Source organism: Eutrigla gurnardus (assembly GCF_963514095.1).
Source record: "Eutrigla gurnardus genome assembly, chromosome: 21".
NCBI lineage: Eukaryota > Metazoa > Chordata > Actinopteri > Perciformes > Triglidae > Eutrigla > Eutrigla gurnardus.
The window spans coordinates 4,344,989-4,358,794 of record NC_139932.1 but is presented as its reverse complement, the minus strand read 5'-3'; the positions used below and the strand labels follow the sequence as shown (position 1 = coordinate 4,358,794).

Here is a 13,806-nt window from a genome sequence, read left to right as displayed (position 1 = left end):
AGTTAAATCCAGAATAGAATTTAAGATCCTTCTCCTCATTTACAAGGCTATTAATGGTCAGGTACCATCATACATGAAAGAGCTGATCCCGCTTGCTTTGCCGTCCTATTTTTGAAGAAAAGGCTGAAAACGACATACCCAAAGTAAAATTACTGTTACTGTTACTTATTAAGTTACTGTTTTTGAACCCTTATGACTACAGGCACAAAGCTGAGCATTCCTGAAAGATAACCCTTTGAATTTTCTTCTGCAGGTGTCAGATATACTCTAAGTGTTACTGACACTGAGTTACTGCAGCTCAAACATAGTGGAAATTGCATTTTTTTTGCCTCGCCTAAATAATTTTTCTTTTTGAATGAAACAAGTTCGCTGTGGCTGTTATAGATAGGCCTAAAAGTTGAATGAAGCCACAGCCACAAGCCTGACCAACAACTGGTAGAAAGTAGATAAAAAGACACCCAAAAATGAGCTTTGCAAGTGCAGTGTTGTAGGGCAATGTCAGACGGAGCTGCATCTGGAACAAAGTGTTCCAAATGAGATTATGGGTATTTTTAGGTATATAATTCTACTTTTTTTGTTGTTTATTTCACCAGTTCTACAACTACTACTAATAAAACCAACATTTTTTTAATGTCTTCTGTAATGAGACGCTGCATAACTATCATATCTGCAGGTCACAGTCTGACCTTTCTGAGCTGCTGCGCTCTCAGCCTCAAGCCCCCTCCCCTCATGTAAGATACCGCTGGAATCGTAAACTCATTGGCTATAAGACCTGTCAGTCAAAAATGTACTCCTCTGCCTATTGGCTCTCTGCCTGGGGATTCTCGTGGTTGGTCAGCCGAGAGGCAGTGACGCACTGGCTCTCTTGATGGACAGATTTTTCAGCCAATCCGGATCGTAGGATCGTGGAAGGGGGCTTGTTTTGTCGCCAGGAAGTAGCGCTACACGGAGTTAGCAAAGTCCGTCATCGAAGAGCGATAACTAGCGATAAACAGCTATAAACAATCTTTTGTTCAGAAACTCACAACGTCAACACATGGCGTGTTATGGATGATTACCGGAGATCGCGTGCTCGTGGCACTAAACGAAGTAGCTACTTTTGTTCGTTGGACTCTTACCGTTCTCTAGATATAAGGATTAGCATGCAACATGGACTTTTTGGACTTGTGTTTGCTTTTGATGTGTTTTCCGTGAGCATAAAACGGCGTACTTTTTCGATTCGCGAGACTCGTAGCTTTCAAATGATGTGTAATATGACTCAGACACATAAAAATAATATGCGAGTAAACAGAATGAATGGGAAAACTAGTGCAAAACGGCCCGTCGGCGGGCCTGACTAGAAGACAGGTTAAACCCTACTGTCCTGCCAGAGGACTACACTCTCAGAATCAAGGCTTACTTGTGTTAAGTGCGTTCGTTTGTTTGAGATGTGTGAGACAGACTAAAGAGGAGACAGACTACGACGTACTGTTAACTATTTATTCAGAATTCCATCATTAAGTAAAATCAAGAGCTCAAGGACTTTTTCTGTTTGAAAAATCGCAGGCATCAAAGCTGATAAACAACTAGGACGTTAACTGCAGGGCTGCACCGTGGTGTAGTGCACTGAGCACTGTTGCCTCACAACAAGAGGGTCCCAGGTTTGATTCCTGGGTTGAGTTTGGGTTCCTTCTGTGTGGAGATTGCATGTTCTCCCCGTGTAAGTGTGGGTTCTCTCCAGGTTTTCGGCTTCCTCCCACAGTCCAAAGACATGCAGGATGGGAATAGGTTCATTGATGACTCCAAATTGCCCATAGGTGTGAATGTGAGCATGAATGGTTGTCTGTCTCTACATGTCGGGCCTGCGATGGACTGGCAACCTGTCCAGGTGGAAACCCCGCCTTCGCGCAATGTCAGCTGGGATCGGCTCGATGGATGGAATTTAACTGGAACCAATCGCCCTGAAAAAGATGGACAATTTCTTGCAGCAAAGTGTAATAGTTCAAGTTCAAGTTCAAATACTTAAATTGTTCGAAATGGGGCAATTTGTTGCGCAGTAGATAGTATACAATTCCAAGTCACACATAATCACACGCACAAAAAAAACTAAAAACTCTATACAATCAATAAATAATAGTCAATATATATATATATATATATATATATATACAGTATATATAATAATAAAACATACTTTTGAGTTAAAAAAAAAAAAGGTGGGGAGGAACTGTGGTTTAGACTTTGGCCCTCCCTTCGCTGGCCCCGCTCCATGGCAACACAACACCTTGTTTCCTGAAATCGACACCCTGTAGAAAAAAGATTGACCCGTCTGCCTGTTTCTGCTCATCTGCTCATGCGCATCTGCTTTGTTTGAAGTTCCTCTTCTGACTCCCTCAACTCTGAGTAAATCAGTGTTATCTCTTGTCCTTCCTCTCTTCAGTGAATATGGCTTCTGTGTGCTCTTGCGTATCCTGACTTCTTAATTATCTACAGGATATGTGCAAGCATTTTAAATATGCAGCTGATTGATGAAACAATGTAGAATACAATTCATTGGTATTGGTGCAAAGCAAATAAATCCCAGTGTCGTTAGACTTTAATAAACAGTGTGCTGGTGCATGGCAGTGATAGTCCTTCCCTGGACCACCTACCCTGATCTGCACTTGAATTCCACGCCGTCTCTGATGATGGCAAACCACTTGTCGTCCTTGGTGACTTCAACATCCACCCGGGAAAGCTGCACTCATCTGAATGCATTGACTTTTTCTCCACATTTGACCTCACACTCTCCCCCTCTCCACCCACTCACCGGGCCAGGAACCAACTTGACCTTATCTTCACAAGATCCTGTGGCATCTCGGCACTCTCTGTTATCCCGCTCACCTTGTCCGATCACCACTTTGTGACTTTCTCCCTCCCCATGAAGCCCACCACATCCCTCCCCTCTACGCCTCGAACTGTCACCAGCCGCCGCAACCTGAAATCCCTCACTCCCTCCGCTCTCTCCTCAACTGTTCTTTCATCACTATCATCCACAGAACAATTCTCCTTAATGCCTACTGAGGAAGCCTCCTCCATCCTGATGTCTTCACTCTCCTCTTCTTTGGACACTCTCTGTCCCCCCATCTCACAACCAGCGCGATCATCTCCCTCCCCTCCCTGGCTGTACGAATCTCTGCGAACCAACAGATCAGTGTTGCGAGGGGAGCAGAGAGAAAATGGAAGGAATCAGGCCAGCACGAGGACCTTGCTCACTACCACCACCTCCTCTCTGACTTCACCTCAACTGTTTCAGCAGCTTTATCTGCCTTCTATCTGGCAAAGATCGACTTTTCTGCCTCCAACCCCAGGAAACTCTTCTCCATGTTCCCCCCCTTACGTCCAACGCAAGGGCCTGACGTGCACCTCCCAAAAATCTTAGACGCGCGTCGAGGCGACACAACACCAACGCAGCGGCATTGGCTGTGATTGGTCCGCTAGCTACATCCGCTGGAGACCGCTTTTCCGGTTTCCACTCATAAACACCGCCATTTAAACTGTTAATAGGCTACTTTTATTGTTTGCACCTCGTTTTATTGTTCGCACCTTGTCGCTTTTGCACAAAGAAATAAAACACCAAGTTCTTAAAAAAGTGAACAAATAATCGCTATAACGAGGCTAACGACGATATACGTCAAGAGTCTCGGCCGTTTGGTCATTCTTTACAAAAAACATAGCGCCCTTTACCGGTGTGGCATTGAATTGCATTTCGACACGTAAACCCAACGCAGAACCATCATGGTCTCCCAGCAACTGCGTGGCCATTGCGTGGCCATTGCGTGATCACTACGCGGAAGCATAACCGAGCCTTAAAACCTTGGAACGTGCCGCCTACAACCAACTGTCATCCTATCTCTCACAGAACAACCTCCTTGACCCTAATCAATCTGGATTCAGGACTGCTCACTCCACTGAGACGGCCCTCCTCACAGTGACAGAGTCCCTGCGAGACACATAACTGACTCTGCTCTCACCTGGTTCACATCATACCAAATACAAATCGCACCTTTCAGGTCACATGGAATGGCTCTATGTCCAAACCCTGTTCTCTGGACATGGGTGTCCCTCAAGGCTCAGTATTAGGACCGCTTCTGTTCTCATTATACACCAGATCACTAGGCTCTGTAAGGGTTGAAGGGTGCAGAGAAGCAGCACAGGCTGCTAGGCGAACGCGGCAATCTGAGTCGACTGGAAAAACACAGGGAGTTAGCCACACAAGCTAGTACTGGAGCACAGAATCCAAAAAGGTACAGAGGCGAACCATGAGGAGTACAACCACGTATACTGAATCAACGATCTGCCGGAAGGGAATCCAGTAGCTTTATAGCTGGTTGATTGCCTATTGGATCGACCTGGCTGCTGCCTGTTGGAAAGAGACCACGCCCACATGCATACACACAGAACAGACAGGGGGAGGGACACAGGAGGAGCCAAACAGACAGGGGAACATTACATTTACATTGACATTTAGGTCATTTAGCAGACGCTTTTGTCCAAAGCGACTTACAATAAGTACATTTGTCAAAAGAAGGAAACAAGGAAACCACAACGAATCATTGCCGATAAAGTAAGAGCTAAAAATAGAACAAGTGTTAGGTCCTCATCTGAGTAAACTAGTAGTTCAAGAGCAACAGTGCTACGATCAGAGTGCTATAGGTAAGGTTTTTTTTGTTTTGTTTTTTGGGGGGGGGGCAGGGTCATGCTAGTCGAGGTGAAGTCTGAACAGGTGAGTCTTGAGCCTTTTTCGGAAAATGGCAAATGACTCAGCTGTCCTGACATTGGTCGGGAGTTCGTTCCACCACTGAGGCGCCAGAACAGAGAAGAGTCTGGACTTTGCTGAGCGACATTTGTTTGATTTCAGCGATGGTGGTACCAGCCGGCCAGCTGAAGTAGAGGAGCGAAGTGCTCGCTTCGGGGCATGAGGTTTGACCAGTGTTTGAAGGTAGATGGGTGCCGTTCCATTCATGGCCCTGAAGGCCAGTGTCATCGTCTTGAAGATCGTCTTGCCTGCTGCAACAGGGAGCCAGTGAAGATCACGGAGGAGGGGGGTCACATGGGAGAATTTGGGTAGATTGAAGATAAGACGTGCTGCAGCGTTCTGGATACGCTGCAATGGTTTAATCGCAGAGGCCGGGAGTCCGGCCAGGAGAGAGTTGCAGTAGTCAAGGCGGGAGATGACCAGTGCTTGGACCAAGAGTTGTGTTGCATCCTTTGTGAGGAGGGTCCGAACAACACATACACTAGGGCAGAGGGGTATTCCATCAAACTCGCTAAGCGCAAAGCCGGGCTAATATTGATAAGCCTCGCTACCTTTAGCCAGAGTTGCGTTCCTTCAACGTGACTTGAGGCACTCTCCGCGAAGTAACCATGGGAATTTATCCGACCAAACTCAATCAGGCTTACTTAAGCGGGGTTTCAGAGAAGTCCATCTGTCGGAAACAACTGTACCAGCAGAAGGTTCCGCCAAGCCTAGTCCTCGTGATTTCGTCACGTGAAAGACCAAAAATTACCAAAATTACATATATGAAGTACAAACAGAATATATTTTCATCAAGTGTCTAAGAATACATGCTTGCAATTAAAAAAAATATGAATAAATCGTTCATTTCCTGAACACCGACTTGCCATATTATTATCTGAATACATGTATTTTGCAGGTTGTTCGCCCCCCAGTTAGGTGAGTGGTGATGCACCTACCCCCAAACGCAGGCAGCCCGGGTTCAAAACCCGGCGAGGATATGTATGTTTTTTTTTGCTTGCATGATTGTCTTTAGATCACAGAATTAGACCAAATTTTACTTTAACTATGATAAATATGTCATACAATTTCCCCAGAACCCAAATATAACTTGCAAAAACATGATAGGCATAAAGATGTTATTATTAATAGCATGTTATAGATCCCAATGATAAAGGGCCTATCTAAAAAGAGAGAGAGAGAGAGAGAGAGAGAGAGAGAGAGAGAGAGAGAGAGAAATACTTCACACTAAAACTCAGTTCTGGCTAAAGAAAGAAATTTCACAAACTTCCATAGTCAGGAATTGAACCCTGGCTGGCACGTTACGTCTACACTATCCTCACATTCAGGAAATCCTTGTCAGTATTAGAACGTGTTACTCTTGACGGTACTTACGCATTTAATCGCTCGGCAATTCTTGCCCAAGCAGCCGCGCAATTTTTATTTATTACTACAGTATTCCCTTTTTTTGGTTATGATGGGTTTGTACTCCTCGTACAGTTCCATCAATAATTTTTGCTCTGGTCTTTTCGGCCATTTTCTCAATGATTCGACATTCACGGTTCTGGGCTGGCTTTATATCCCGTGAACGCGCGTAACACACGACAACGTTAACCTGGTTTGAATTAGCCTTAACAAGGCGCGGCTGAAATGCGTTAATGGAATGGGTTTAGCCGCAAGTGGAAGTTGGCGTTAGTTCTAACCAGGCTTAACCAGGTAAGCGCCGCCTTAATTAGCGAGTTTGGTGGAATACCCCTCAGGGGTGTCAAACTCATTTTAGCTCAGGGGCCACATGGAGGAAAATCTATTCCGAAGTGGGCCGGACCGGTAAAATCATGGCATAATAACTTAAAAATAACGGCAACTTCAGATTTATTTCCTTTGTTTTACTTTGGTCCAAAATAGTACAAGCATATTCTGAAAATGTACACACCACAAATAATGCTCTTTACAGAACACTTAGTTGAACATTCTGAGGAAAAAAATGGTGCAATTTCAAGAAAACTATGCCTCAGTGATTGAAACTTAGACTTCATCTCAGTGTAACTACAAAGGCATACAACTTTAAGTCACAGCCTATGTGGGATTGAAATACTCTTCTAGGTATCAAATACTGCATTTATCATTTCCACATCTTAATCCTGAGCTAACTCACCACATACTGAGGTAGAAACTATTCAAGAGGGTTGAGTAAATCCCTGCCTTTCAGGCTACTCTATTTATTGATAGAAAAATAAAAATTGTGCATGATGCATGAAAAATGCATGAACAATTTCAACAAACCAACCTTATGAACTGAAGTGACTGACATTATGGAAAACTCTGCACTCTGTGTCCACTTTTCTCTTTTTTGACAGAGACATGTTGGGGCAATGAAAGCGTGGTAGAAGACGTAACAGGCAGAACGACAAGGCAGCTCCGGGCCAGCTGTCAGGTATAGTATGCTTGCGTAACAGAATTGCTATTGCGACATCCAGTGGACACATTTAGAACAGCAGTGTCTTTTTTTTGTTTTTGTCTAAATGTTTTTATTGGGTTTTGGCAGACAGATAAGAAAAAGAAAAGTACAACAGTTGTATCATACATCATTGCATCTGCTTTACGGTGGGAAAGAAAAACAAAAAACCCCGACATAGTTCCCACGATCCCTCCCAACAGCCCATATTGAAAAATTGCAGCTATTTGGAAATCATCTCGCGGGCCGGATTAAACACGTTTGCCACCCCTGAAGTAAATAGAATGTTAAAGTGGCCTAAATATAAAGGAGCAAAGCTCCCCACAGTACAATAATACAATGGAACAGGGCTCCTAACACTTGTCGTTCTTAAAGTCTTCAAAATGACAGTAGGTGTCAGAGCTTTCAGCCCTCAAGCTCCTCTTCTCTGGAACCATCTTCTGGTTCTGGTTGGCAGACATAATTAAAAGGAAGCTTAAAATGTCCTCTGGCTATGCTAACGATTAGGGCTGGCAACTCTTTCTATTTTCTCCTTCTTTCGTTAGATAACATTTAGTGGTAAAATATGTGGGGGAAATATCTTATTTTATACTCATTAGTCTCGTGTTTTTCCCCATGGGGAAACCGTTGATTGATTTAAAAAATGAAATGCTTTAATCGTTGGACCCATTGTATGAGGGTGTGGTCCCATCCATCCATTGTCTACCGCTTATCCTGTATTCAGGGTCACGGGGGGGCTGGAGCCAATCCCAGCTATCATTTGGGCGAAGGCAGGGTACACCCTGGACAGGACGCCAGTCTATCACAGGGCTGACATGTAGAGACAGACAACCATTCACACTCACATTCACACCTACGGGCAATTTAGAGTCACCAATTAACCTATCCCCATCCTGCATGTCTTTGGACTGTGGGAGGAAGCCGGAGAACCCGGAGAGTACCCACGCTTACACGGGGAGAACATGCAAACTCCACACAGAAGGAGCCCGAATTTGACCCCGACCCAGGAATCGAACCCAGGACCCTCTTGCTGTGAGGCGCCAGTGCTACCCACTACACCACCGTGCAAGCCCAGGGTGTGTCCACTTAAAATAAAATCATTAAAATCATGAAGTCATTACTTTGGACGCTTACTTTGTTTCTCTGTGGTTTTATTTTGAACTCCGTTTACATGTAAAGCAGAAGATTTCTCTATAAAGTTTGCAGACTGCAACAGCCCGAGGTCAACCCCCACTTGTGCAACCTCGGGTGATAAAAGCAATGTGTTCCCAACAGTTTGTGTTTAGAATTCAAACCATACAACCTACAAATTAACAGCAAATACTGTTTGCATTACTGTAAATGATGTATAACAATACTTTTATGCAATTTTTTTGTTTCCATAATGATAATGCGCACTAACCAATGATGAGATGTCTGTGGCTATAACCCAACAATAATATCCACAAAGACATGTGAATAAAACTATTTAGCATTTTGTATCCAGCATTGGCTCAGAGGCAACTTCATCATTTTCATCAGGCTCATCACTATTGACCTCTCTGGCACCACCTGCTGGTGTTGTTGCATCCTGACACTTCACCTTAAACACATCCAACCTCTCAGGAAGGATCCCCTTGTTGAACAGGAGTGAGGCCACATATGAAAATGTCACAATGGAGGCTAAAGCAGTCAGCATGCAAAGAGTCTTGACAGGAGAACGCTGAATGTAAACGCCATCTTCTAAAACGCAACCTGGGAAATGCAGAACAACAGGGAGCCCTAACAGCGGCTCTCCACACAACACTCTCATCACCACCGCGACAAGGTAGCCTGCCATCGCCCCGTAACCGTTGGAAACCTTAACAAAGAGGATACATATCAGCTGGGGAAATACAATGGTGTAAGACAGGTCCGAGCCCAGGATCCAGAACATCATGATACTGATGTCCAGGTAGGTGAGGGATGTTCCCACAAGTCCTGCCACCACTATGAAGAGACGAATCACCCACCGCAGCTCTCTATCTGAAGCCTAAAAAGCAAAGTACATAATACAGTACAATGAAATATGATGATGGGCATAGAAGTAAATACGTGTACCTGTATATCTCATGAACAGTCAATCCATGCTTAGTTTGGCGAAAAGGGTGGGGGATTGGTAAGAATGAAGGTGAAGAGGGATGAAAATAGTAAAACACATGGTAATGCACCTGACTCCTGATGGTCTGGTAGATGTTGCTGGTGAAGATGGTGGTTGCAGACAAGAGGCAAGAGTCAGCGGATGACATCACGGCAGCAGCGATGGCTCCGATGCCAAAAGCAGAAATGTAGGTTGGGGTTAAATTCTGAAGAATGATGGGCAACACCATGGCCGCTTCGCCCCGCTCATGTGGAGGAGGAGAACCATAAGAGGTGGAATTCCAGTCTGAAATATAGAATGAAATGCCATAATAAATACTGCAATAACAGAATAAACAACAAACATGACAAGATAGTCAATCCATAGGACATAAATGATACGTGTAATGAGAGTAGTCATTGGGCGAAGGCGGGGTACACTGTCATTGCGCGAAGGCAGGGTACACCCTGGACAGGTCGCCAGTCTATCACAGGGCCAACATGTAGAGACAAACAACCATTCACACTCACATTCACACCTACGGGCAATTTAGAGTCATCAATGAACCTATCCCCATCCTGCATGTCTTTGGACTGTGGGAGGAGAATCCGGAGACAACCCACGCTTACATACAATCTCCACACAGAAGGAACCCGGGCCTGACAACATAACATAATTATAATGATAAAGATCACAATCACCTGTTGAAGCTGCAACAGCTCCAATCAGGATAGATGGGATTCCAGCAATGATCACGCCTCCTGCTGCTATAAAACAGCTGATTCTGGCTGTAGCTGCGGAGCAGGAGGACAGTGTCCTCTGATGGAAATCCTGAATTGCCATATTGCCCACGCTCTAGAAAGGTGAGAGAAACCAAGTTCATATCTGTCCTCACCTTCATATAACATCAATTTACATGTGATATCTTAGGAATGTTGCCGACCTTACAATGTTGATGTATTGATCAAACAGAAAATAGGAGCTGGGTTGTAAAATAATCATAACTAAATATCTGATCTGTTGCTCAATGAGTGAATCGTTTTTGCCAATATTTATCAGACAATCATCTGCATATTTGTTTGTCACAGAACTTTAAACCACATGAAACACTATGGTGGTTGAGTGGTCACACGTTTCACACATATTTCACACACATAAAAAAAAAAAACAACCCTTACCTATAGCACTTTGATCATAGCACTGTTGTTCTTAATATGTTGTGGTTTCTTTGTTTCCTTCTTTTGACAAATGTACTTATTGTAAGTCACTTTGGACAAAAGCATCTGCTAAATGACCTAAATGTAAATGTATACTGAATTGTTATTGATCCTACCATCACTAGAAAAGTATCAATCCATCTCCCAATGTCATCAGACTCCAGCTGGCCGAGCCAGGAGGCCTGATGTGTGTGGTTGAACGCTGCTTCAGTGATGTTTGTATAAAGATCACTCGTCAGTACAAAAGGGACACACAGCCACTGTGAAGAGAGGGAAACACTCAAGAACATCTAAATAAAGAAGAACACATGTGAAACATCATTGTTAGAGCCAATTTTTGGTTATGTGTATTTGTTTATTTTTTTGTTTATTTCCTGGAGGCCACAGTAGGTGGCGCTCTGCACTGTGAGGTAGGAAGTATTAAATACAACAACAGGTACTCAGCAGGTGTGCTGCTGACGGGAAGAGCAAACAGTTTTTTGTGTTAGTCGTCATTGTCGCCTTTTGTTTATTCATTGTGGCAAATATGTGTGCTTTTTGTGCTTGTATGCAAAGTTCGGTAAGGGCACGTACTGTGAAGAGCGCAAGTCTATAAATAAATATTGATGATTGCAAAAGACGTGTTGGATTCATTGGACCCGGAAGACGACGGATGCGTCAATTACAAGTTCTAGTACAGCAGCCCCTCAGTAGCTTAGGTTCGTTTTTGTTTTATGTTAAGAACAAGTCACTACAATCATCATGAAGTTTCATTGTGTAAAACTCACCAAGCTGAGAAGCACCAGTGACATCTGGATGACATCAGTGTAAGCCACTGAATAGAGACCTCCAAGAATGGTGTAGATGATTGCCACGGCAGCAGAGATCCAGATGCAGACACTGAAGGGCAGATCTAAAACCGTCCTCATGGTGGATCCTGGAGCACACAGACATAACATAGGATGGAGAAAAGCATGATTGGAAAAAATGGATGGAGATGGGTAAGACCATGAAAGGGTTAATTTGAGTGATACTGCATGTGTGTACCCAACGAAATCAGTAATGCGGGAATCCAGACAACTTCACTTATGACTGGAATGATGGCAAGAAACGCAGTCAGTGCTTTTCCATACTTCCTCTGAAATGGCTCCAACATACTGATGTAATTGTTCTCCCTCATTGGCTTTGCGAAGAACAGTCCACCTTCAAAAGGATGAAAAAGAGAGAAAAGGAAACCCTTTTTCATACTGGACCCTGTATAACATACAACACAGTTCAATGTGGACGGTATTATCAGAGAGACAGACGGACAAAAGCACTAATCAGAATCCAAAAATCTGAATCATCTTGTAATCCATTAAAAGTTTACTTTAGAGATTAATGTGAACTCCAAGAAGTCAGAGTGTACCTCTGACAAACAGGTTTTTATTATTATTTGAATGCTGCTAAAAAGAACCCGAAGGCTCAATAATGTTGATAGATATTCAGAGAGACTTGCCGATGATAAAGGAAAGTGACGTTTGCAGAGGAATGAGAGCCCAGATCAGACCCTTGGTGGGGTCATAAACCGACTCTGCGACTCCAATGATAAAGGCACCTCCAACCCAAGTAGCTGCAGGAGAAAAAGTACACATTATGGAGTAATATGACACGTAGCCTATGTACGCAAACTCAAATTTGTATCTGTTTCTATCTGATCAATTCTGTGAAACATCTTTACCATAATATAACAAATGTTAAAAATGAATCGTATTACATAGCGCAATAGATAGGGCATGAGACCATTAAAACAATAAATGAATGCACAACACATGGTGAGATGTCCGTTAGAAAGATACGGACGTGAACAGGCTTGAACAATATGAGAAATATATCAGCTAACATTGTTGAATAACAAGGATATTACTAGCAATAAATAAACTGATATCAAAGTGTACACAGCTCTGCCTTTCTGCTGGCTTCAGTATACTTCTGTTTATTACACACAATAAATTACTTGCTTAATTTTTTTTTTTAAGAAAATAAATTAGCACTATGGATGGGACGATATGGGATTTTATCATCACGATTATCCCGATAATAAAAGTTCAACATGATAGACTTATTGGCATTTCCTTGTATTGCAATCCATGATAGATTCCTATTTCTTTAATAGTGTGTTGATAGAAAACTTGACATGGCAATGACAAATTTAAGTAAATGATTCATTGTGCGGCCCTAAACCAAAACTCACCCGTCATGGTGAAGGCTCCAATTGTCAAGCCGACACTCCGGTTAGCAAGAAAAGAAACCTCTGCCTGTCCACCGTGTGCATTTGTCTCCATCTTCTTAGATTTCACAGATGCCCAGATGCCGATTCCCAGCACAAGCAGGTAGAATGCCACCATCACCAACAGTCCGCCGACATTGAGAGCCATTGTGGTTTTGCCTATGAAGGTGACTAATGTCTTGACTTCACTGTTCCAGCTTTTACAGAAACACCCTGCGATACAAGAAGGCATTTCACCAAGTCAGTATAGAATGCCAGGTGTCCTTAGTAAAAAGGTAAAAGGACAACTGTCAACACTTCATTGTCTAATGATATTCCTACTATTGATGGGATTGCAATTGCCTCACACACCACCATAAGAAACCTTGGAGTTATCTTTGATCAGGATCTGTCCTTTTACTCACACATTAAATAAATTACAAGGACATCCTTCTTTCAGGCCAATGCTGTCTCAAAAAGATGCAGTAAAACAAATCCATGCATTTCTTACCTCAAGGCTGGATTATTGCAATTCCTTATTATCAGGCTGTTCCAATAAATCCCTTAAATCTCTCCTGGTGGTTCAGAATGCTGCAGCACGTGTTCTTACTAAAACTAGAAGAAGGGATCACGTTCCTCCTGGATTAGTTTCTCTGCACTGGTTCCCAGTAAATTCCAGAATAGAATTTAAAATCCTTCTCCTCATTTACAAGGCTCTTAATGGTCAGGTACCATCATACCTGAAAGAGCTGATTAAACCCTACTGTGCTGCCAGAGGACTACACTCTCAGAATCAAGGCTTACTTGCCGTTTTTAAAGTATTCAAAAGTACAGCAGGTGCCAGGGCTTTCAGCCCTCAAGCTCCTCTTCTCTGGAACCATCTTCTGGTTCTGGTTGGCAGACATAATTAAAAGGTAAATTAGCTTCCCCGTCTTTAGTTAGATAACATTTAGTGGTAAAATATGTGGGAGAAATATCTATTAACTTTAAAACATTTAAAATAACTATTCTCATTAGTCTCGTGTTTTTCCCCGTAGGGAAACCGTTGATTGA

General features: G+C 43.1%; 1 protein-coding gene across 1 annotated transcript; it reads right to left on the bottom strand.

The window, feature by feature from the left end:
• Nucleotides 1–8,679: 8,679 nt before the first annotated feature.
• Nucleotides 8,680–12,922, bottom strand: LOC311032194 (high-affinity choline transporter 1-like; the record flags this gene model as incomplete). The annotated part of the gene is made up of 8 exons (XM_084038832.1): nucleotides 8,680–9,222; nucleotides 9,401–9,615; nucleotides 10,011–10,164; nucleotides 10,643–10,786; nucleotides 11,294–11,442; nucleotides 11,553–11,708; nucleotides 12,004–12,117; nucleotides 12,739–12,922. The coding sequence occupies 8 exons, from the start codon at nucleotides 12,920–12,922 to the stop codon at nucleotides 8,680–8,682; spliced, it is 1,659 nt and encodes a 552-aa protein (XP_083894958.1).
• Between the last annotated feature and the right edge of the window lie 884 nt (nucleotides 12,923–13,806).